The sequence below is a fragment of the Sturnira hondurensis genome, unplaced genomic scaffold (assembly GCF_014824575.4).
Source record: "Sturnira hondurensis isolate 20B ecotype Veracruz unplaced genomic scaffold, ASM1482457v3 Scaffold0020884, whole genome shotgun sequence".
NCBI classification, from domain to species: Eukaryota; Metazoa; Chordata; class Mammalia; order Chiroptera; family Phyllostomidae; genus Sturnira; species Sturnira hondurensis.
The window spans coordinates 2,920,860-2,946,932 of record NW_028093515.1 but is presented as its reverse complement, the minus strand read 5'-3'; the positions used below and the strand labels follow the sequence as shown (position 1 = coordinate 2,946,932).

Here is a 26,073-nt window from a genome sequence, read left to right as displayed (position 1 = left end):
GGTGTGCTCATGGTGATCATTAAAGGAGACAATGCATGTGAAATGCTTGGCACGGTGCCTGGAGCACATGATACTCCACAAATGGTCACAATTACTGCTGTACTATGACAAGATTTCTCCTCTTATTTTTTTCATGAAAGTCCACTAAAACATTAATCGTGAACAGTATTTTATTTTACTTTTAAAGATTTCATTTATTTCTTTTTAGAGTGGGCAAGGGAAGGAGAAAGGAAGGGTGAGAAACATCAATGTGCGGTTGCCTCTCACACACCCCCTAAGGGAGACCTGGCCTGCAACCCAGGCATGTGCTTGAACTGGGAATCGAACCAGTGACCCTTCAGTTTGCAGGCTGGCACTCAGTCCACTAAGCCAGGGCCATGAACAGTATTTTATAATGTACTTTCAAAACCCTTTATGTTAAACATTTGAACAAAATTATAAATAAAACTAACTTGGCAAATGTCTCATTAAAAAAGTCAACAGAGATCTGGCTGGTGTGGCTTAGTAGACTGAGCACTGGCCTGAGAATAGAAAGGTTCAATTCCCAATCAGGGTACACGCCTGGGTTTCGGGTCACGTCCCTAGTTGGGGGTGTATGAGAGGCAACTATTCAATGTATCTATTGCACATAGATGTTTCTCTCCATCTCTTCCCTCTATCTAAAAATTTAAAAAAAAGCCCCCATAGCCTGCTTTTAGATACCAGTTTACAGAGAAAGGTTAATGCTTTCTGTCTTAACTTCAGTTTTGTTTTTTAATCTATATTATTTTTTAATTTTTAAAAATGTCTTTAAAAAAGATTTTATTAATTTATTTTTAGAGAGGGGAAGGGAGGAAGAGAGGGAGAGAAACATCAATGTGTGGTTGCCTCTCGTGCACCCCCTACTGGGGACCTGGCCCACAACCCAGACATGTGCCAGGACTGGGAATTGAACTGGGGACCCTTTGGTTCACAGGCTGGCACTCAATCTAGTGAGCCACACTAGTCAGGGCTAATTTTAAAAAATATCTCTATTAATTTTAGAGGGGGAAGAGGGAAGAAAGAGAGATACACACACAGACAATGTGAGAGAGAAATAGTGATTGGTTGCCTCTCGTATATGCCCCACCAGGGAATAAAACTCCCAGCCTTTTGGTGTATGGGATGATGCCTTAACCAACTGAGCCACACCAACAGGAGCTTAATCTATATTCTTTTGAAGCCCGCAGGTTTCCTAAAGAACTCTGTTTTCAAGTTCACACCCGGGTTGTTGGAACCCCATAAAAAACTACCGTCTTAAGCTTCAGATTGTCAGCGGCTGACTCGTTGAAGGAGACACCCTTCAGGAAGTGTGATCCAATCTGCACAGGGACAGTGGGAAGCTCACACTGCATGGGTTGTGGGGGTGTCTGCCTCCGGCCTGTTTGCTGTGCTTCTGCCTCGCTACAGCAGCCCTGGAAAAGATGTGGAGGGGAGAGAAGAGGTGACCCACAGCTCACCTGCCATGACACTCGTTTCACTTCAGATAGAGACAGTACCACGCCATAGCACCCAGAAAGAAAAGCGTACCTGCAAACTGGCTTCAATTGCCTTTGGATTCAAGTGGAAACCAGCTTTCATTGCATATTCACAGTGGCCTAAGCTTTCCAGAGCTATTTTATATGCCTGCAAAGAAATTATTTTCAAGCATCAAGCTTAAACAGATTATAGAATGACAAAGTCTACTGTAAATAGAAATGTAAAGTTTCTATCCTTTTTAAAACACTTATGAACAACTACTATCTTATCACTCTTTCCAACTGGTTCAATATCACAACTTTAATTCCCTCCCTTGTTCCTATCCCTCAGGTATCACTGTGCCAGTTCTGAAAAACTTACTTGCAAAGCACTGTCAATTTTTATGTTCAGTTCTTTTAGCTGGTGCTCAGGAATTGCTGCACTTTGAGAACAGAAGAGCTGCTGAACTTCAATTCCTGCCAGGCGGCCATCACAGCCTCTGTCTCTTAGTCGAGATGTTGCCTGCAACATAAATAGTTACTGGTAGGCAAAATAAGATGCTACAGATACTAGCAAAATTAAACAAAACCAAAAATAACTGAACTAAAGCAAGAAATCATCTAAGTATTAGATATAAACCAGATATTCTGGATTGTTCGTATTACAAAGTGGGGAGCCAGAAATTTTGAAAGAGCTAAGTCAAGTATCCTGAAGAGAAATAGAACCTAATATAGTACTACCTTATTTAAGAAACCCTAGGAAAAAAAGACTTCCCTATCTGTTATTTATTTTTTATATATAAAAATATTTGCATTTAAAACTCCTCTACTTTAAAAAGACAGATAACTTAGAATATCGGCATTTGGAGTTTCCAGAATTTTTTTTAAAAAGAATGTACATGTTTGGGTGTTTCTATATACCAAAGTTAAAAGCTGCACCAATAAGGAATAAGAAAAAGTGCACTGAAACATTAAAGGAAAATGTTCCCTTAATGTTTAGTTCAGAGCTTTTGAACTATGCAGAGAAAAATTAAATACTTATTGTTCAATCATTAAATATGTTTATGAAGAGTATATAAGCAAGAGAAAAAGAAGAAAAAAATCTGTGTCTTATGACAAAATATAAGTTATCTATATATATGGTTCAGGATTAGAGAATATGGCAAAATATGTACCTCATTTATTAGATAAGATGAGAGCTTCAAATGAACTCTCAATTCTCCAATGTCTATTTCTGTTGTAATAATATTTGTGCAACAAATAACATTTTTAAACAGTTAATACTTGTTCTTCTAGGCTAATGTAGTTTAAATGTTTACCAAAATTGTAGGATTAAGGGAAAGTAATTAGCAACTATAATGCTATAAAGTTCCAAACCTGAGCGAGGTATGTACGTATACCATTCCAACCATTCCCTGAAGAGACAACAGTCTCTTTCTAAGGACCTCTCAGGAAAACACTTAGCCCACAAGGCCTTGTTGGGTGTCACTGGATAGACAGTGAAACACAAAACCAGGTCCCTACCATCTTGGAGCTCACAGCCTCATGGCCAAAAGGCAAATAAAATTTTAATAAAATTAAAATGGATAAACACACATGGAAGGAAACAGAACTGTAAGAGAAGCACTCTAGATACTAAGAAATCAGCATTTAGGCTGAAAGTTTAAGGAGAAGAAGATAGTCAACCAAAGTGGGGGCAGCAGTAGGACAGGGAGACATGTCAGCAAAGAAACTAGAACCCAGTGAGTTAGGGGGACAGGAAGGCTGGTGAGCAACGTAGAAGCCAGACTGTGTAGGACTAGACAGATCATAGAAAGGCCCACACTGTACCCTAGGAAACTGATGTGCAGCAGCACCCAATTTTCAATGAAAAGAGATGAAGGATGGCCAGACAGGACAGGGAGAAAGGAGTCCAGCCTCTCCAGCTATCAGGAGGGAGTAATGAACTAGGGCACTGATAGTGCACATGGAAAGAAAGGAACAGGTCCAGGATAATATTTGGGGGTAGAACCTGTAAGCCTTTCTTAGAGATTAGATGTAAACATAACAGAAAAATTGGAGGATAAATCTCAGGCTTCTCGCACGGACAACCCAGTGTGGGATGGTACCACTTGCTAGCATGGGGAAGATCTGGACAGGTTTATAGAGAAAAGTTAAGCCAGTGCCACCTGGATGGCTGAGGTAAACGGAAGCTGAATACAGGGACCATGAGCCCATAGGAAAGAGAAGTGGACTGGTCACACACACTTGAGGGCCCCTGGTACACAGGCAGTTTTTAAAGTCCCCAAACTAGATGGAGACACCTTAATGGGAAAGGCACCTGGAATTGAGCCTTGAGAAACTTATATTAGTAAGTTGTGTCAAAGAGAAGCTAGTGGAGTAGATGGACAGAACAGCCTGAGAGGCAAAAGGGTAACTAAGAATGTTTGGTTCAGAAATGCTACCAGGAGCAAAGATTTCCAAGCACTCGTGTTGCTATGAGCTGCTGGATGGAGTCAAAGCATTTCCTGGATTTGGCAACACAGAAGGCAGCAGTGACCTTGACAAGAAAAGGCACTTTCTTGTGTAGGAGTGGAAGTCAAATTTCAGTGACCTGGATGATGTCATTCATATAAAATTTCATACTATATAAAATAATACCTTATACTATTTATGAATACATGCAATATGGAGTAAAAATATTAAAAAATACGCACAGGAGTCACAGACTCCATATTCAAAAGAGGTTATCTCTAGAGAGAAAAGAATGTGAGCAAGACAGTGGAGAGCTACAAAGAAGATTCATTTGAATTTGTAATAATATTTTTCTATGAAAAATAAAAGGTATTTTTGTGTCAGTTTTGTGGCAAAAAGTTAAGATTCATTTGACAGGTCCTGGCCAGGTAGCTCAGTGGGTTAGAGCGTTGTCCTTATATGCCAAAGTTGTGGGTTTCATCCCTAGTCAGGCCACAGATAAGAAATAGCCAATGAATATATAAATAAGTGGAACAACCAATGGACTGTTTCCCTCTTTCTTTCTATTTATTTAATACTTTATTTATTTTTAGAGGGGAGGGAGGAAGAGAGAAAGAGAAGGAAACATCAATGTGTGAGAGATATATCAATCAGTTGCCTCTCACATGCCCCTAACTGGGAACTGGCCCACAACCCAGACATGTGCCCTGACTGGGAATGGAACCGGTGATCCTTTGGTTCACAGGCTGGCACTCAATCCACTGAGCGACATTAGCCAAGGCTCTAAAATAAAAATTTAAAAAATTTTTCATTTGACAAAGCTAAAAGGAAGAAAGATGGGTATGAGTGACATTTCCCATATGCTTGAATGTTTCACAGTAATATTTTTTGGAATGAATCAAAGGTGAGGTGGACAATTCTAAGAAGCTGGCTATGAAAAATAGCAGAGAAACTGGGTAGGGCAGGGGGGATTTTTGAGTTTGTAGGCATGAGGGCGGAGTGTACTGAAAGGGAGAAAACAGAGGGTCCCACTACAAAAATCTTGCAGAGTGGGGACGGGGCAGGCCCTGGACAGGAGGTGAGGGAACCTCCTCCACTTTAATAAAGGGGAAGGAAGAGAATTGGGTCTAAATGGGGAGAGGGGGTACCATTTTGGTGATGTGTAGAGGAGGGGCTGTTACCAGGCAGATTCTATTTTTTCCGTGTACTGTGGAGGACTGTCACTGGCTGGAAGTAAAGTAAGAAAGGCAGAAAGGCCTAGACAGATTGAAGTGGGTGAAGGAAAAGGTCAAGGTGAGGAAGTCAAGGGACTGCCAGGAGGCTTCATGTGCACTGGATTCCCAGCATGAATGATGCTAGCAAGCAGAGTGGAAAAGATGAGAGATAGGTACTAAGTGTATGAATGGGAGCTGCATGAAAGGTTGAAGTCCAGTAGCCAGGAAGGCACATGCAAGGTTGTAAAATGACAAGCTGAAGATCTGGATCCCACTGCTCAGCCACCTGCAATAAAGTTAACAAGTCCCACTTTCAAATTTGATCCCCAATCAGCATTTCAGGGGTGCTCAGATAAACACCAAGAAAGGCAAGAAAAGCCTTTGGCATGAAAGGAGACCAAAATAAACAAGCAAACAAGAAAAAAGAAAATTAGAGAATGTAAAATGTTAAGATGTAAAACAAAAAAATCATGTTTAAAAATTTGATTAAAAACATTTTCTAATACATAAAATGAAACACTTCACCAATTTAATTATGGAATGATTCAAACTAAGTATTATATAATAAATCAATGTTACTGCTTAACTATAAATTATCTTTTATTCTGTAAAACAAAACTAAGTGCTAGTTACAGCCTCAACTTATTTGAAAAGGCTTTTTTACCCTTGCCTTGGAAATAAAGGAATATTGAAATGCCTGTAAGAAATGTGTTGTCACCAATTACTACATCCCCACCAAGCTGCATGGCTGACTACTTACCCTCTGTAGCCGGCTCTAGCTGTTTTTACAGACTGAGGCTCCATCCTTTTCTCCCTAGTCCCTCTTTCTAGAAGTTTTGCTGCACTGATCCTAGTTGGAGACAGGCCCCTTCCTCTGAGTTCCCACACACCTCCATCACAGCCCCTTAACTAGTTTTTCTAAGGAGGCTGTGAGTAGAAGCTGTCATGCACAGTGCCTGGTGCATGCCTGACACAAAGTGGGCATTTACAAAGACGCTTACTGTTAAATGAATGAACAAACTACTGATACCAGTTTGAAACTCACACTTCTCAATGAAAAGACTCTTTTAAGAACCAACAGGCAAAAGCCTCTCCTGTTTGAACACAGGGCAGCAATCTCCTCCCAAATCAGGGTTACCTCAGCAGCCCCCCGCCAGGACCGCACAGCTTCCTCCAGTTCAGGTATGTGACCCATGCCAGATAAGCTGCTGCCACTGTTGCTGTTCTTTTTTTCAGGCACAACCACCTCAGCAAAGCAAGAGTGAGCCACTGGCTGGACCTTCTGTAATGCCTGGGTCAAAAACTGGAAATGGACCTGCACCACGGTCAGAAAACATCGTCCCAACACCTGTGAAAACAAGAAAGCCAGGCGCTTTTAGTTTATGGGTTGCTACTGCATTAATGTAATATATCCTCAGCCATCAATTTGAGGACAAGGTAACAACTAACTGAAAATGTGAAATTACATGACGTTAAAAAGCCACCATGCTTTTGAAGGGTTTGCCTTCATTCTCATCTTTGGACTTGGGTGCCTGATGCCTACAAGCCAACCAAATAGTGAGGCCCAAGGTCCAAATGGGCCTTTCAACTTCCCACCCAGCCTCCTCCATTCCCGTTCTCCACTGCCCTCATCTGGACTCTGGCTCACATCAGCCCTGTCTGTCTTTGACCTCATACTAAACCAGAACAACCCACAAATCCAACTGTGTCAGACTAAAAGCCACGTGATTAAAAATCTGGAGTCAGTATGGCTATAAGAAGACATTCCACTGTATATGGAATCCAAAGATACAGGTTATTTTGGTAACAGTGTTATTACTGTAGCTGCATGTCACATTTCTAGTCTTACGAAACAAAGCTGAAAAACCAGTTTTCAGTTGTCCAAAGGAGTCAACAAAACCTACTGGACAATTCCACTTGTTTGTACTGTAGAAACCCTCACCTGATCCATATTAGTGGTTGGTTGATAGAGTAGTCCATTAAGGTAGCAAATTCATTTAAAAAATATCACATACATAATATTATTTTGAAAAAGATTTTATTTTATTGTTAGAGAAAGAGGGAAGAAGAGAGGGAGAGAAATATCAATGTGTGGCTGCCTCTCAAGCATCCTCTACTGGGGACCTCACCCACAACCCAGGCACGTACCCTGACTGGGAATCAAACTGGCAACCTTTTGGTTCACAAGCCAGTGCTCAATTCACTGGGCCACACCAGCCAGGGCTATTTGTTTATTTTTAGAGAGAGGGGAAAGGAGAGATACAGTGATTGGCTGCCTCCTGCATACCCATAATGGGGGAACTGACCTGCAACCCAGGCCATGTACCTGAGGTTGAACCAGTGCCTGAGAATTGAACCAGTGACCTTTCAGTTTACAAGCTGTTGCTCAATCCACTGAGCTGCACCAGCTTGGGCTTTTTAAAAAATTTGCAATTTTATTTATTTTTAGAGAGAGGGAAAGGGAGGGAGAAAGAGAGGGAGAAAAAACCTTTTTTTTAATGGAAGAGCCAGGTTTTTTTTTAAGATTTTTAATTTTTATTTATTTATCTTTAGAGGGGAAGGAGAGAGGGAGAGAAACATCAGTGTATGGTTGCCTTTTGTGCGTCCCCTGCTGGGAGTTGGCCTGCAGGGAACCAGCCTGCAATCCAGGCATGTGCGCTGACTGGGAATCGAACCGCGATCCTCTGGTTTGCAGGCTCGTGCTCAATCCACTGAGCTACATCAGCCAGGGCAGAGAAAAACATTTTTAAGATAAAAATGCATATTTATTTGAGAGCTTCTGGCACTGGCTAAAGCTATTTTCTGACCTTGCTGGTCCCCATTTGCCTGCTTGTGTTAACCCCAGATACAAGGTGTTCTCTGTTAACTGTTTCTTTTCCTTTAAAGGAGAGCAAGAACTTGCAACCTGAAAAGCAATCTGAGCAGAGACCCTCCAGATTATTGACATTTCCCCTAATCTTTTACTGTTGTTTTGCTCATACCAAATTTGACAACAAAAACTTTCTGCAACTTTTATGTTCCATGACATTCCATTTTTTTCACGGAATGTATTTCATATTTCACTGGCTTATATAGTAGGTTACTTACAAAAATTTACTTTAAATTTGCAATTTATGTAACTGGTAGGAGCACAACTGAGAGGGCCCACTTGCTGCCAGCACCCAGTGGACTGGGGAGGTGGAGAAGGTCAGGGAACTGTTCCCATCACCTTTTACAGGGAACTAAAATCTGACCCCAGTGCCCACCCTCTGGCCCAGTCCTGTCCCTTGGAGCAGCCAAAAATAAGATTCAACCGTGGACTGCTCATTTCCTAGTGCGCATTTCAGATGCTGCCCTTTTCTATCCCCACTGGTCAGAGTTCTGCTTCCTGGAGAAAGGGAGTCAGGCAAGTTCCCAGTGGTGACACATAATCCCTCTGAATTATTTTCCTCGGTGGAAATCACCAGGAAGAAACTAAAACAAAGGACCAAACTAAAACAAACAAACTCACAGAAATCTCCCACCAAAGCATCCACCCTCTATAGCGTAGAATCAGAATTACAGGCTAAACCTCCATCCAGATCTCCTGGATTTGTACTCACACCTCCCTCAAAGCTGCCACCCCATCAAAGAATGATCTGTGCCAGATGAGGTAGGGTGAGGGACACAGAGAAACTGGACTTTGCAACCTAGAGACATGTGATATGAATAGAATAAATGGCACTTATTCAGTGTTGTACATAATAACAGCCAGATTTAATTGAACACTCAGCATGTATTTATCCTACGCTAAAGATTTCACATGGATCATCTCATATAATCCTGGGAACAACCTCTCAAGTTCACTCTCATTTAACAGACAATAAGGCCAAGACATAGAAAGGTTATACAACTTTGTCAAGAAATGCAACAGAGTGGTTAGCCAGTGTGTCTCACTGCCTTCAACAGGCTCTAAAGAGTTGGATACAGCTGTGGGTTGGTTGCACTAAGACCAGGGACAGGACAGAAACTCAGCCTTAACCGGTCTGTGCCAGAATGAGTGTGTTCCGAAGCTCCACACAGTACAAACACAGGAGGAGGAGCAGAGCTGAATCCTCAGGCACACACACTCTTCCTCCTCCTCCTTCCTCAGCTTCTCGGTAGGCTCTGGCAAAGGTGGGGAACAAATGAATACGTATATACAAGACTAGGGGCTACTGGAGGAGGAACACTAACAGGCAAGGTGGGAAGAAAAAGGCTCTCTAAAGAGAGGACCAAGAGAAGAGAAAGTCATCCCACCCTCTTCTAAAAAAGAAAATGTAGGAAAAGGGCCCCGTGGCCTGATGCAGAGTGCAGAACAGGACATTTTCGGACAGTGCTAGTCAATGGCAGGATGGGGTTGGGAGTGTGGTCTTACTGTTGAGTGGTAGAATTATGAAAGGAGGAGGGTGCTGCTGGAAGAATAAGGGGTGGGGGAGATGCTGCACTGTTTTAAAAGGCAGACATTATGTATGTTGTCTCCACTAACCAACTACATGTTTGACCTTGGATGAATCATTTAATCTAAATTTCTTCTCTCTATATAAGGACCAATGAAAATAAGAACTCAGCACCTTTCTCCTCCTACCCACGATCTACGAGATGCACGGAGTATCAATCCAAATGTTTGTGACAAAATATCTGTCATAAACAATTCATTAAAAGCCAATCAAACCAGTGGTTACCCTGGACCTCAAAAAAGCCACTTTACAGAATATCTGCTCTAAAAGTTTGCATGAAGTAACAGATGCATAAATAGTACCTTCTCCTGAGAGAGGATAGAGCTCAACCTCCAGCTTGTCGCTACCCATTTTTTCTCCACAAATCTTCTATCTTAGCCCATGCTCCCCCTCCAGTAACAGACCCGACCCACCCAGGGATGGGCTAGTCCTTGGGGTCTTCCTGAGAAACCTGGAAAGAAATTTAAACTGGGAAGCATGTGACCCCAGGGCAGTGGGTAGCTGTTTTCACATGGAGAAAGTTTCCCAGACTGGGAGATTCCGTGAGGTTGCAGAACAGATGTGGCAAGCTGGGGAACAAATGAGTGCAGTGGTCAGAGACACATTTGAGTTTAAAATGCCAGTGGAGCTGTGGTTACAGCTCCATCAACAACTACCATTTATTGGGGGTTTAACCCATACCAAGCGCTTTATATGCAATGAAGAAACTATGGGGTGATGACAATTTGTCCATTTACAGATGACAGCGCTGAGATTTACAGAGAGAAACTTGATCCAGTGTCAAGCAGGTAAGGAGTGGTGCAGTAGAGATCCAACACTAGGTCTGTTTGGACTCCAAAGGCTCTTTCTAACCACAAGGTTGCTCTGAGTTTCTATGACAAGATCCAAGATGCAGACACAACAGTGGGTGGACATTAAAGAGGAAAGGAACCCTGACATCCTCCACACAGTGTCAGGCCTCGGGGTGGGAATGGAGACCTAACAGCATGGCTTAGTCTTCTCTGACAGTGGGAAAGGGACTGGGGCGAGAGGGACTGGGGTGGCCTGTAGAACTCCTGTGGTGTGGCATGAGTCCTGACATTTATGATCTCCACTGTAGACAACAGCTGCTAAGACTGGCTGGAAAAAGCAATGATACACAAGGGGGAAGGCACACGGGGCTTGGGTGAAAGAGCAGCTTCTACCACCTGAGGAATTCCAAACCCCAAAACATCTGTCTAGTCCTCCAGCATATCAGTCTCATATAAAAATTATGAAGAAAGCAGTTGGATTTCATCTTACCCTCAGCATTTGCATTTTTGAAAAAAAACCACTCACCCCAATGCATCCCTAGTTGATGGAATTTCAAGTAGCAACAGGCCATTATCAGACTTTCCATCAGAAGAAACCTTTTGGTGTGACAAATTCCTCATAAAGGCCCAATTCCTGATTATGATAATCAGTGACCTTGTAACTTGTGCCTCCATAGAACATTCTGGATTATAAACAGCAATGAAGGATCTACCAAAATGAAATCGTCTTTTCTGGGAATCCCTGATGGAGGAGGGAAAGGGTACAGATTCACTTTCCCATTCCCCCATATGTACCACACCCAGTTACTAAGGGTGTTATATTCATAAATATAATCAGAAAACCTTTTCTTTTTGGTAATTTTTACATTAATTAAAAGATTTTAGTTTAAGGTCACTTTATTTTGAACCCCAAAAGATCAACTTTACTTCCCAGACTATTTGAAAATTTGTTTTTCATTATTCCTCTCCTAGAGTTGGGGCCTGACTCAGCCCTTAATATCCATATGTTGGAATCTTGGAGTGTCCAAGACTACCCCATTTCCCAACACATCTTTGAGATCATCACATCAGTGATGTGATGATCAATCTCACTTAACAATTTGTCTTTTTCACATGTGCCATAGTGCCAAAAATTTCCAGGGATTCTAGCATTTGTTTCTTACCAGTTTAAAAGTCTAGAGTGAATGAAATGAGGTCAATTAGAATTGGCTACTTTTATTAGAAATTCCAATGTCAATCATTTCTTTCTCTTCAAACCTTAATTACACCTTAAATGTTACATTTGTTTCCAAGTGTCTTCAACCTTGCTCTTTTGTTCTTATGACAATTCCAGAGTCTTTACTTAATAACCTAACCAAAAAAACCAAAAGATGATACAAAGACAGAAAGGCATCTCCAGAGAGACAGAGAATGCAGTGGACCATCCTTGGCCTATGCAAAGTACCTTATGAAAATTAGATTACATTGTAAAAATGTAAAAAACAAGCTTACAGAAACTAACATGTATAGTCTGACCTAAAATTGGACTATAGTGAGTGCTTAAATATTAAAAAATAAAAAAGCAACAAGCAAAACAATAACAAATTTTTTTCTGTAGTCAGTATTAACGTAGAGCAAAAAGAAGCTGCCATTCTATGTTTAGGAGAAAGAATCAGGGAAGAAGAAAAGCTAACACATACCTAAGCGTGGCTGAGGCAACAGCAAATGCTAATTACTCTGCCCCTGGACATGCTGCTTTCCTGTTGTTGAAAATATCAACAGACAATTTTTGAACTCCTACTAATGTGCCAAGCACTGGGGTGCACAAAACCTTTTACATCAGTAATACGTACCCACCCCAGATAAATTAGGGGGAAAATGACCAACTACATAAATAAATAAATGTAACAAACATTACTAAATAGAATAACTACTGATTACATGTTTTCTATACAGCCTACATTTGTACCTGTAGATGGTTTTTGGAAAAATTAAATCATGTTATGGGTCCTGATTTATGGCCTGCTTTGCAAAATAAAATAGGTAAAAAATTATTAACACACATAGGAAGTCTTGTATTTCAGTGATATTGCTATAAATCTTAACATAACTCATAAGGATAATTACAAAATATCATCCAGGATACAAAAAAGTTAAATGCAACACAAAGTAACTAGGTGCACACTAATTATAGTAGACGAGCAAATACTGTGGGTTTAACTAGGGCAGGGATGGACTTATATGTAAGTCACACTCAGACAGCATATGGACTACAACATTCTTTTTGTTGATATGAATGTATTTATTAAAAATTGTCACTTCAACCAATAAATACTAAATTACCCCAGCTAATAAACTGAGTAAAAGGCAAAAGGAATTCTAAGTGGAAATTTGACTCCATAAACATATTCATCACTTAGGAGAGGGGCTCATGAATCTTAGGTGATGTGATACTAGATGCCTTACAGGTGTTAACTTCATTGACTAGGGATCCCATCCCCATTTGACAAGGGCACTCCCAGCCACTTTTATTCACATGGCATTCCAATTGGTGATAACTGTAGCAAGTCTCGGGCTGAGGCAGAGAAGGGGGGTCTCACACCTCCTCCCAGCAGTATCTGAGATGGAGGGCCTTCTTGAATCTGCTTTCCTTGGCTTTTCTAAACAAGAAAGGTAGACTGGAGGAAATTAGCAGGGTTTCTTCTCTCTCCCATAGAGGCTACTTTCCACACAGGAAGCCTTACAAAACAAGACTCATTTCTCTTCCTACTCAAAATCTTCCAAAGCTTTTCCATTACAATCAGAATAAAACCCAGCCCCAGTGGGTGGCTCGGCCAGCTGGAGCATCTTCCCATGTACCAAAAAGGTGGGTTTGATCCCTGGTCGTGGCACATAAGGGAGGCAACAAATTGATGTCTCTCTCCCACTTCTCCTCCCTCTAACATCAATAAACATATCCTCGGGTAAAGATTAAAAAAAAAAGAATAATCCAAACTCCTCGCTGTGTCCTACAATATCCTACATGGATACTCAGTGGATTGAGTACCAGCCTGCAAACCAAAGAGTCACCGGTTCAATTCCCAGTCAGGGCACAGGCCTGGGCTGCAGGCCAGGTCCCAGTTGGGGGTGTAGAAGAGGCAAACACACACTCATGTTTCTCTCCCTCTTTCTTTCTCCCTTCCCCTCTGTCTGAAAATAAATAAATAAAATATTTTCAAAAACTTTAAAGAACAGCTTCCATCTCAAGTCTTTTGCACAAGTAATTTCCACTACTTCAGGGTTTCTTAGCTTCAGCACTACTGGCATTTGGAGCCAGGGAATCCTGTTGTGTGTGTGTGTGTGTGTGCGTGCGTGCGTGCGTGCGGTGGGGCTGTCCTATGCATTGTAGGATCCCCTTAGCAGCAGCCCTGGCCTCCACTTACTGGATGTCAGCAGCACTGGTTCGGAGAGCAGCCACCACAATCGCTCAAGATCATACTGTTTTGAATAAATTTTGAAATTTTTACTATTAAAAAAAAAGCAGAGTGTAATCCCCTCCTACTCGGGTGACTTCTGGTAAAATACTTACCTGATAAGATGAAGCGAGGTGAATGACAAAGGTGTTGTGACAGGGACGACTGACATTCTGACTTTAAACGACAAGCGCTTGACAGCTTCTCTCTGGCGTGCCTGAAGTGCCTGCCAGCATCACTCCTCTCATGCTTTGGAACCATATATTAAGTAACATAAGGGTGATGTGAACACCAGCACTGTGAGACTGCACAGTCCATCTGATAAGCAGGACAGCTTCTAAGTGCCTAATGGGCAGGTGGCGTATAAAGCATGGATACACTGGACAAAGGAATGATTCACATACTGGGCAGGACGGAGCAGGAAGGCATGAGATTTAATCATGCCACTCAGAATGATGTGCAATTTAAAACTTGTGATTTGTTTATTTCCAGAATTTTCCATGTAATATATTGGATCAAAAGTAACTGAAACTGCAGAAAGTGAAATCATGTATAAGGCAGGGGGACTACAGTACATTGTTTCACTGAGAGGTAATACAGTGCTACAGTCAAGTTTGTACTCTGTAGTCAGACCGTCTGGGTCTAAAGTCTGGATCTGCCAGGAGTCTTTTGAGAACTTGAGTAACATCTTCCCATTTAAGTCTCCACATCGATAAAATGGCAACGTGAATAGAATCTAACTCATAAGGCTTATTACATAATAGCATCCAGTGAGTTAGTGTGTAGTCTTGTGAAATATATGGTGATGGGAGGAGACAGTTTTGGGTGGTGAACACACAATGTAATATACAGATGATGTATTACAGAACTGTATACTTGAAACCTATATAATCTTATTAACCAAAGTTACCCCAATACATTTTTAAAATGTGAAAAAAAGGTGTAGTCTCAGAACAGAGCATAACTATTTTTCTTGCTTTTCTTTGTTGTTTAAGGTATTTTCAGTTTGGTTTCTGTCACTTGTAGCCATAGTGATTTTTAAATTTACTTATTTGTTTGTTTGAGAGAGGGGAGGGGGAAAGAGAGGGAGAGAAATGTTGATGTGAGAGAGACATCAACTGGTTGCCTCTTCCTTGTGCCTCACTGGAAACTGAAGCCACAATCTAGGCATGTGTCCTGACTGGGGATTGAACCAGCAAAGTTTTGCTTTGCAGGATGATGCCCAACCAAACAGCCACACTGGTCAGGGCAGCTCTAGTGATTTCTCAGCAACTTAAATATCAGTCTCTTGCTCAAAATCCCCCTTTAAAAAATCCCATCTCATTCTGTATAAGACCTAAACTTTTATCAGGGCCTTCAAGGTTCTCTGCCCTATCCCTACCTACCAGGGTAGGTTCTGGTATGGGTCCTGAGTCCTGTCGTCGTGAGCTGGGTAGAGGAATACTGAACCAATCTACAGTCAGACTTGAGGCTATCTTCCAATGCATCACAGCACTCATGATAACTAATGTCACAGTCTACTTATTTGTCTCACCCACCAGGCCTGGAACACTTTTGATTGTTCTCACTCATCTCTGCCAGTATGCAGCCAGCTCATCTGTACTTTATTCACGTGGAAGCAGCTAGGTAAAGAGGAAAGCAGGCCAGATGACTGGGGCCTACTCCTGGAGTTAGTGGAGCCTCAGGAAAAGTCCTGGAGTGACCATTGACTCACAGGGGTTCCACAACATTAGGATATTTCCATTTCGCCGACTCTGAATGTTTTAGCATTAGTTAGAGGTCAGAAATCCCAATCTCATGGAGCAAGGACACTGAAAACAAGCCCCTCTGTAGGAAAACTGCTTGGGCCTGAGGAAGCAGAGGATACAACCCCTGTGTATGCTGGTCCCAGAGGATTTGGGGCACATGTCGTTTCTCAGATGCTCTGATTCCTGATTTGTAAAGATGAAAAAGGCTGCCGAAGAATCCTGTGAAATCTCACAAATTGACCAGCAACCATAACAATTTAGAATAGGCCCTAGCCGATTCAGCTCAGTGGACTGAGTGCTGGCTTTCAAACCACAGGGTCATTGGTTTGATGCCCAGTCAGGGCACATGCCTGGGTTGCAGACAAGGTCCCCAGTTGAGGGTGTACAAGAGGGAACTGATCAATGTATCTCTCGCACATCGATATTTCTCTTTCTCCCTCTTTCCCCTCTCTAAAAATGAATAAAATCTTAAACCTAATTTTCTCCTTATGTCTAGTCAAATCTCTTTAGCAACTATGAAATTTTAAATCATATCCTCATAAAAGAAAGGATCATTGCCATTTTAGTCACCAAGATTAGGACCACACCATTTTTTTCCCTCAATTTCTACCTGCTGCTGGGGTCCTACCTTCAGAGGTATCTTTTGTCTGTTCTTTTTTAAAAAAGATTTTATTTATTTATCTTTAGAAGGGAAGGGAAGGAGAGAAGCAGAGAAGTATCAATGTATGGTTGCCTCTTGTGAGTCCCCTGCTGGGAACTGGCCTGCAACCCAGGCATGTGCCCTGACTGGGAATCGAACCGCGATCATGTGGTTCGCAGGCCCAAGCTCAATCCACTGAGCTACACCAGCCAGGGTTCTCTTTTGTCTGTTCTCATTTTCTTCATTGACTCACTTTCTAAAAAATTTAGATGGTTCAATAATTAAAAATGGTTAAAGGCAGCATTTAAACAGACAAATATTTCCTATTATTATTTATTACCAACTTTAACTATAATGACTCAATCCAGGCATGGTTTACCAAAGCAAACTGAAATGCAAGTATCAGAGCCGTAGGATGCTAAAGTCAGTAACTTGAACCTCAGGCAGAAGATTTTATAAACTAATATAATCAATACTGAACTCAAGGTGGTATATGGTATTGTTAATTTGCCACAGAAAATACAGAAATTCCATTAGTTTTTTAAATTAAATTTATTGGAGTAACACTGATTAATAAGGTCATATAGGTCTCAAACATACATTACTATGACACGTGATCTGTATATTGCATTGTGTGCCCACCACCCAATGTCGAATCATCTTCTGTCACCATATATATGGACCCCTTTACCCTCTACCACCCCTGAAACCTCTTCTCTCTGGTAACCACCATACTGTTGTCTGTGTCTTCAAGTTTGTTTTTTTGTTTTGTTTTGTTTTTTAAAGATTTTATTTGTTTATCTTCAGAGGGGAAGGGAAGGAGAGAGGGAGAGAAATATCACTGTATGGTTGAATCTTGTGCATTCCCTACTGGGAACTGGCCTGCAACCCAGGTATGTGCCTTGACTGGGAATCAAACCGCCATCCTTTGGTTCACAGGCCCACGCTCAATCCACTGAGCTATGCCAGCCAGGGCTTTTCAAGCTTGTTTTACATCCCATGTGAGTGAAATCACATGGTTCTATACTAAGTGAAATAAGTCAGAGAAAGCTCTTTTAAAAAAGCTTGAGCCCTGGCTGGTGTAGCTCAGTGGATTGAGCGCGGGCCTGCGAACCACACGATCGCGGTTCAATTCCCAGTCAGGGCACATGCCTGGGTTGCAGGCCAGTTCCCAGCATGGGACTCACAAGAGGCAACCATACGTTGATATTTCTCTCCTTCCCTTCCCCTCTAAAGATAAATAAATAAAATCTAAAATATATATTTAAAAAAAAAGCTTGATTCATTTCTTGGCCAAGTAGCTCAGTTGGTTAGAACATCTCCCAACATGCCAAAAAAGCTTGATTCACTATTGTCTTCATTGTCCTGCTTTTCATCCCTCTACCTTACTCTGTAATATTTCCTGGGATATTGTGACATTGTGATTTACAGGAAGAAATAATTTGGTCTTCTTCCAAGGTTTGAGTCACAAAGCTCCCTAAAATGCTTGGAATTTTCTAATAAGAGAAATAAAGTACCTTTTGTTATTTATAGCAAACCTTTTTCATCCAAACCTGAGTTTATGTTGATGACTTGTTGCCAGAGGAACAACCAAAGGACTAGTGGTTTGGAACTTCCAGACTACCCCTCTGGGGAGCAGAATGGGCAGGAGGTGCAATCAATCAGTCACAGACAATGATCTAAGCAAACACACCTATGTAATGAAGCCTGGAAAAACCTAAAGGCCCAAAGAAAGGGGTGCAGAGAACATTCAAGTTGGTGAACATGTGGAGGTGCTAGGAGGGTGGCATGCCTGAAACGGGCATGGAAGCTCCACGCATCTTCCCACATACCTTGCCCTACACATTTCCTCTATCTGGCTGTTCCTGAGTTACATCCTTTTATAACCTAGTAAATAAATCAAATCTGTAAAGGGGTGGTGGAAATCTCTCATTCATAGCCAGTTGACAGGAAGGACAGGTAATAACACCCTGGACTTATGATTGATATCTAAAGGGGACAGTGGGCAGTCTTGTGGTAGTGAGTCCTTAACTTGTGGATAAACAGTGTCAGAAATGACCCAGAACTGCTTAGTACTGGGGAAAATCTCCACCACACATTTGGTAATCAGAAGTGCCAAAAGTGGAGTATTCTGTGAGTAGACAGAAAACAAGGAAGTTTTCCTAAACATTCCCCTTTCTATTAGAAAACCACTTCACATGCACAAATCCCTCCGTGAAATTAAACCACTAATTGGATATTCCTGATACATGACTCCTATCATGGAGGCGTAAGTTTCTCACTCCCTTTTCTTAAATTTGGAAAATGTCCAAACATACACAAAAGCAGAGTATAACAAACCCCCATGTACCCATCAAAAAGCTTCAATAACCACCAACACTGTGTCATTTTTTTATCCTTCTCCCCATCTCTACTTGTCACTGAAATGTTTTGACTTCAAATCAACCAAGACCTAGTACATACTCAAATTTCACAATTATCTTTAAAATGTCTTTTATTTCTGTGTGAATCTCAAACCCAAAAGGCATATTTTATTTGGTTGTTATTGTATGTCTTCTCTTTTTTAATTTCGGTACCGTCTACCTAATTTTTTTCATGCTACTTGACTTGAACAAATCAGGTCAACTGCCCGTAAAATATGCCACACTCTGGATTTATCTGATTGCTTCCTCGTGGTGTTGTATAACTTGTTCCACTAGGCCTCACATTTCATTCTAGAGGCTTAATTAGTTTTCTTTCACCCTGCGGGGAAAGGAGGAGGAGAAATACAAGAATATATTATGCAGGTGCTGCTATGCAGTTCTTATCAGGAGACATGATCACCTGGTTGTATCACATTCAGTAATGCTAAGGTTGACCAATGGATTTGGCTGGAAAAGGGCTGATATCTTCCTTCTGAAATTCACCTATAACTTTTCACCAAATGGTTTTATCTTCCTCTTCTAAATATAAGAATCTCAGTATTATTCTGTGGTATACTATAATGGTATACTATATTCTGTATATTGTATGAGGTCTGTCCAGAGAAAGTCCAACCATTGTTAATGGTTTGCAAAACATCGATGTAACCTGGCAGCCAAGGAGAGTGAACTGGAATGTGCACACATGAACAATAACAACTTCACTGTACTAGTCAGTGGTGGCGGTAGACACCATTGAGTAAGTATGTGTACTGTGTGGCCATGACATTCAAAATGACTGAACAAGTAGAGCAATGAATCTGCAGCAAAGTTTGCATTAAGCTCAACCATTCCTCCATAGAAACTATTTGGATGATTCAAAGGGCCACAGCTATGGGCAATGAGTGATTGGCAGTTTCATCACAACAACATAACTATATCCCCTGCAGTTTTTTGGTGAAATATCAGATCACCCAGGTGACTCAGCCCCTCTACAGCCCAGAAGTGCCCTGGGACTTCTGGCTTTTACAAAATTGAAATCACCTTTGAAAGGGAAGAGATTTCATACCATAGATGAGATTCAGGAAAACAGGATGGGGCAGCTGATGGAGACTGGGAGAATGGTGTGAAGTCCCAAGGTGCCTACTTTGAAGGGGACTGAGGTGTCACTGTCCTATGTACAATGTTTCATTATTATATGAAAATTTAAAGGGATTTATTTAAGAAAAAAATCAAAACTATGAACAATAAAATGGAAATAAATATATATATATCTATCAACAATTGAATCTAAAAAACAAACTAAGCAAACAAGAGGAACACAGAATATAGACACAGAGAGTGTTTTGATGGTTGCCATATAGGAGGGAAGTGTGGAGTAATGGGTGAAGAAGAGAGAGGATTAAGAAGTACAAGTAGATGTGACATGGGGACATAAAGTAGAGCATAGGAAATGGAGGAGCCAAAAAAATCATAGGCATGACCCATTTACAGGAACAATGGTGTGGGAATTCCCTGAGGGAATGGGGGGTGTTAGGTGGAGCAGGGCAAAGGAGGAAAACTGGGACAACCAAAATAGCATAATCAATAAAATATAATTTAAAAATAAATAAATGTCTTTTTCATGACCTTGTATACTCTATACTATATTGCAGAATACACTATAACATATTCTAAGTAGAAGAACTGACACAGAGAAATCTGATTAAGATCACTGAGGAGGAAGGGGCTGTAGGGAGAAGTTGCCCAAGGCAATGGGAAATAGCCTAGGACTAAATTTAACCTGAATGCCTCTAGAGGACATGGAATTACGGGCGAGAAATCTGGAAACAAAAGCAGCACTCTTGGGCTCACTGGCTCCCTGACTGGCTGGTTCTGGCTCTTGGACTTTCTTCCTTGAGGATGCCTCCATGATCTGTGCTATAGCTGACTCTGTTTTCCAAGGATGGTATTCTGAATGGGAAGAAACTCCGGGAGCAGCCTAGGGTCAGGCTGGCCCGGCAGAGGGTGGCAGGGTTATTCTTCTTTGGGTGTTCAAGAGCAGGGGTCCCCAACCTCAGGGCCACAACCTGATATGGCTCCTTGGCTTGTTAGGAACCAGGTAGCAAGCAAAGCTTGCCTGAACTTCACCTCCTGTTGTCTCAACCCACCCCCCACCACCCTGTCTTCCAGAAAATCAGTCCGTGGTACCAAAAAGTTTGAGGACCACTGTTCTAGAAGGAACAACCTTCGAGGCAGAAGCCTGCCATTCTTCCAAAATTGTGTAGCTTTTGTATCTTACGTTGCTTTAGTTTGTAAACTAACCCTATGGAAATAAGATAATTAAAACTAACAGGGGAATAATAGGAGAACAGGGACAACAGGGGGTTATAAAGAGTTGAGCCTTAATTGATAGGCTTAAGTGACTAATGCATGTGGAAAGCTGTTATTCCAAAACTGTGAAGCTTTTGAACAGATTCCTTTCTTACATGACCAAACCTTTGCCTCTGGAATTTTGCCTAGAGGGCAGCAATGGGACCCTATGTGCTGTTCGGTAACAGAATCTCAACCATTAGAGCTATTTGGTTATCCTGAAAAACAATCTGTACTGGAAAAGCAAGACATTTGTGTAATTTCTTTTTTTTTTTAAATCAATGTATGGTTGCTTCTCGTGCATCCCCTGCAGGGAACTGGCCCCTGCCAGAAACTGGCCTGAAACCCAAGCATATGCCCTGACTGGGAATCGAACCGCGATCATCTGGTTGACAGGCCCACGCTCAATCCACTGAGCTACACCAGCCAGGGCAAGACATTTGTGTAATTTCTCATTTTTCTCCTTTTAATTAGCAATTTTCAGGATAAGCAGTTGGTTGCAGTCCTGCCTAGTGTGGCTCAGGGGATTGAGTACCAGCCTGCAAGCCAAGTGTCACCAGTTAAATTCCAAGTCAGGGAATATGCCTGGGTTGTGGGCAGGGTCCCCGGTGTGGGGGGCATTTGAGGGGCAACCACACATTGATGTTCCTCTCCCCTGTTTCTCCTTCCCTTCCCCACTCTCTAAAAATAAATAAATTAAAAATATATACACACACACACACACACACACACACACACACACAAAGAAGTTGTTTGCATAGCATGTCTCAACTAATCAAAGTCAAGGGGTCCAGTCCCCCAGAATGGCTTATGCCCTCTGACTTCACTGGCTTCTATCCATAAGAATGGGCTGCGCAGACAGTGAATCTTTGTTGTTCAAATGAAGTTCACAGAGTCACCCAAATTCCAACTACTTAATTCATTATAGCTTCTTCTAAAGGCTAAAGTCTGAAAACAATTTAATAACAGAATATTCACCTCAATAAAAGAATAAGCCAAAAAGAATGAGTAAAAATTAGCAACAGCCTGAAAACTGGGTTTGTACAAGCCTTTTATAAAGTGAGGTATAGTTTTTGATTAAAAGCAGCAATTTGGGTATTCATGTAGCTAGGAAATATTTACTCCGTAGTCTGATGTGGAAGATCTACTAGTCAAAATGAAAAAAAAAAAATCTCACCTTTAGGCAACCCCCCCCAAACAAAACAATAACAAGAAAAACAGTATGCAGATTTAATTTCATTAAGGTTGAAGAAAAACACATTTTGAAACAAGCTTCTAGTATTTTCCATTACTGTTACTCTGTAATATTTTGGTATATATCTATCCCAAATAAACGTTAATATGGCTGAATTAAGGTCCTTAAGAGTCCGTCAGTGCTCAGAAATTATTTCAGTTTCAAAGATAACCACGTAGTATACAAAAGACATCTGTCAGTGCATCAAACTGAAAGCCAAGGTTCAATTACATAAAGATTTCCTTTAAAGATTGCCTGCCCATTTATAAGGTGCACTAGCTGTTCTCCCTGCCTGGAGTTGTCAACATGGCTTACCCCGTCATCCCCTTTAGATCTTTACTCAAGTGTCCCCTTCTTAGCAATGACTTCTAATTATCTAAGACTGCAGCTATCTTCTATCTACACAAAGGCAGAAATGTCTGTCTTATTTATCTCTGTATCCTGTGCCTGGAATAGTACTTGGCACAATTAAAGTGTATAGTGGATATTTATGGAATGAACACATGAATCACAAGTCCACTTGATTCTTTTATTTATACTTGCACTAAAAAAGTAATTTTACTTAAGATAAATGGCAGATATTTGTAAAAACAGGTGGACATTTGTGACTTTCTAGTGAATAGAAAACCAAGTTTCAGGGTTGTCTATATTTGTTCAATATGAACTACATATTTTCATTGAAAATAATCCTTAGGATAACAGATTTCTAGGACAAATGAAATTGAGGTAGACAAAATCAAAGAGAAATAAGCCACTCAATCCAGCTAGCCTGGCATTTTACAGGAACACTGGAATTCACATAATCATAAAAACCACTGGTGGAGACGCTTCAAGACTCAAAAAGAAAAGATACAGAGAGCTGGTCCCACGCAGTCTACCTCTGAAAAACATTTGGGTAGGATGTCAAAGCTTTGTACAAAGAAAAAAAATCAATAAACCATCTTTCCCCAGAATTCACATTTTGGCTGGACTGACAGCGTGAGACTTATACAAAGGAAATCTCATGAAGTACTGAAGATCTATGCCTCATTTTGGATAAAATCGTCCATATGCTACGTAAACTACACATTTGTTATAAATCCAGTGAGGGAAAAATGTCAATTGGCTTGTCCAAAGGTTCTCAGCTACTGCAAGTGTATTCATTCAGTAGAGCACTACCCCCCATCCCCACACACTACTTTCCCCATGTCCCATTCCAGATGCAAAGTGAATGGAGCAATTAACTATTGGTGGAAGAGGTTCTCTCAGGCTTTTACACTGAAAAGGTTCTGAAAGTTCTTACATCAGGCAGATAATACTCCTTCTGCTTTACAACACCAGTAGAGTAGATAGATAACACAGAGGGAAAAGGAAGGTGCCTATTTTCAGGAACAAGGAAAGAAGCCAGCAGAGCAAACGCTCTGGGAGTGATAGATTTTTGCACTTAAAAGAGAATAACTTACTGCACACTGTTCTGATGTTGGTTTTGTACATAATGTGCTCTGCATTTCAGACAAGGGCTAATACTACCTTTCAGGCCACGATGGAAGCAATAATAATAAATGATGATGATAACTAACTGGGTACAGAGTTTCACACACACCAATTGCTTCTGATCTTCACAAGAACCCTGGAAGGTGGGTGGCAATTCCATTTTATAGATGGGCAAGCTGAGACTTAGAGATGTCAGATTTCCTAAAGGTCAGCAATCAGTAAGAAGCAGTTATATATTTTCAATCCAGATCTTCGGACTCCATGCACCATATAAAATGTCACAGGCACTAGTTAACTAGTGAAACACCAGAGTCACAACTCATTTCTCAAACAGTGAGACTGTGAGGGTGAACCACCCAGGGTAAGGGACAAAGTCACTGATAAGTACAGACAAGAAAGGACTCACATACACCCAGCCTTGCCCCTGAACACATAGTAGGCAACAGCAGTTCAGGATCTGTCAATCAATGAGCATATCCCAAACTGGGTTGTAAACAAGGAAACATTAGAAGCATGCTCTGGGGTACCCTCAGGGTGGGACAATGGGATTGGTACTTTGTCTTAGGTTTAAAATGGTCAAGCATTTGAACACTGAATTCAGGGCTTTTCTCACCCACAGTTCTGGGCTCAGCTCCTGAGTAGTGCTCATCTAACCAGTCAAGCTCAGCAATATTAGGCCACAGACTTTTTCCCCAAGGATGAAGGTTAAAAAGCCCTCTCAGGACCCTGCTAATAAAATCCTAGTAAGAACAGGAAAAAAGGAAAACTGCCTAGCTAGTCCATATGAGTTGATAAATATTCTGAGAGAGACCCTTACTGGCCCATGGCAGTACATAAATTCCAAATACAACAAATACTGCTCTGTGGAAAAAGCAAAATGCTAAGTCTGCAGGTCTATATTTGGCAATCACATTTTAGAATTAACTTAGAGGTCAGCTATTTGAAGCTTAAAATATACTCATAGATTCCAAAAGCCATCAATAGCACTTAGTTTCCAGTCTAGCTCTGAAACCTGTTTACCCTATTATGTACAAAAGCAAGGTAGCATTCTAGCTAACCTAATTACATTTCAATGGCGAAAGCTAAGTCAAAATTCCAAACCACAACAATAACATAATATTCCCCTTCTCAACTCAAGTGGTCAATGCTGGTGGCCCCAGGTAAGCAGAAGGGACAAGGAAGGTGCTATTGTGCCTCAGCTCCTCGTGGTTGGTTCATCCTCTAGTTGTCTTGACTTGAAAAAACAACAGCACTTGCCTACAGGGCTGAAGGGCAAATGGCCTTGCAGGTTTAGCTCTGTCTCTTCCAGCAACTGGCTTGAAGAAGAGCACAATAATGTTCAGGTTAAAATAAAAGGCTTCCTTATTTTCCAAACTACTCTTGTCTAAAATTCTAAATCAAGCTAAAAGTGCTTATGTCATTACAGGATAATAGCTGTTAACAGTATGAATCTAATATTGTTCAAAAGAAGGCAAAGAGTCCTTAACTGCTCTTGCCACATTTCTACAAAGCAGTGACCACGCACACTGTTGGCTGAACAACTTGATTCTTTATATAAAACAAAACGCTCAAGCCCTGGCTGGTGTAGCTCAGTGGATTGAGCGCAGGCCTGTGAACCAGAAAACAAAACGCTCAAGCTGTATATCTGTACAGGCATAAATACTTAATCTATACACGCAAAAACAATAGCCTGGAATGGCACACACCAACCAGTTAATGGTGGTTACTTCTGGGAAAAAGGAAAGAATAGGATAGGAGAGTATAGTTTTGCTTTAATTTCTTTTGAGAGGTACATTTTTTTCTTTTTTGTTTTTCAAGTACAGTTTTTGCTTCCCCCCCCCACCCCTCCCAGCCTCTCTCCCCCATTTCCACTCCCTCTTGTTGTTGTCCATATGTCCTTTATAATTGTTCCTGTAAACCCTTCACCCTTTTCCCCCTTTATCCCCTCCCCTCTCCCTTCTGGCCATTGTCAGTCTGTTCAATTTCAATGTCTTTGGCTATACTTCGCTTGCTTGTTCATTTTGTTGATTAGGTTCCCGTTAATGGTGAGATTGTATGGTATTTGTCTTTCATCTCCTGGCTTATTTCACTTAACATAATGCTCTCCAGTTCCATCCATGCTTGAGAGGTACATTTTTTTAAAAAATATGTTTTGTGTGTGTAATTTAAAAACTATGTAATTTCACCCTGAGTGGTGTGGCTCAGTGGACTGAGTACCAGCCTGAGAACCAAAAGGTCGCTGGTTCAATTCCCATTTGGGGCACCTGCCTGGGTTGTGGGCCAAGTTCCCAGTAGGGAGTGCGAGAGAGGCAACCACACACTGATGTTTCTTTCCCTCTGTTTCTCCCTCCCTTCCCCTGTCTCTAAAAATAAATAAATAAAAATCTTTAAAAAACAAAACAAAA

At 41.2% G+C, this 26,073-nt stretch overlaps 1 protein-coding gene across 3 annotated transcripts in view; it reads right to left on the bottom strand.

Annotated features, from left to right (window-relative positions):
- The window catches only part of GARRE1 (granule associated Rac and RHOG effector 1), an 87,065-nt gene that overhangs the window by 21,359 nt on the left and 39,633 nt on the right, over positions 1-26,073 (bottom strand). For all 3 annotated transcript variants that reach the window (XM_037030824.1, XM_037030826.1, XM_037030825.1), the window contains exons 3-6: positions 6,282-6,491; positions 1,858-1,998; positions 1,549-1,644; positions 1,272-1,433 (exon numbers count right to left, since the gene is read on the bottom strand). In XM_037030824.1, the coding sequence (XP_036886719.1) occupies positions 1,272-1,433; positions 1,549-1,644; positions 1,858-1,998; positions 6,282-6,491 (609 nt within the window). The remainder of the gene's footprint in view (positions 1-1,271; positions 1,434-1,548; positions 1,645-1,857; positions 1,999-6,281; positions 6,492-26,073) is intronic.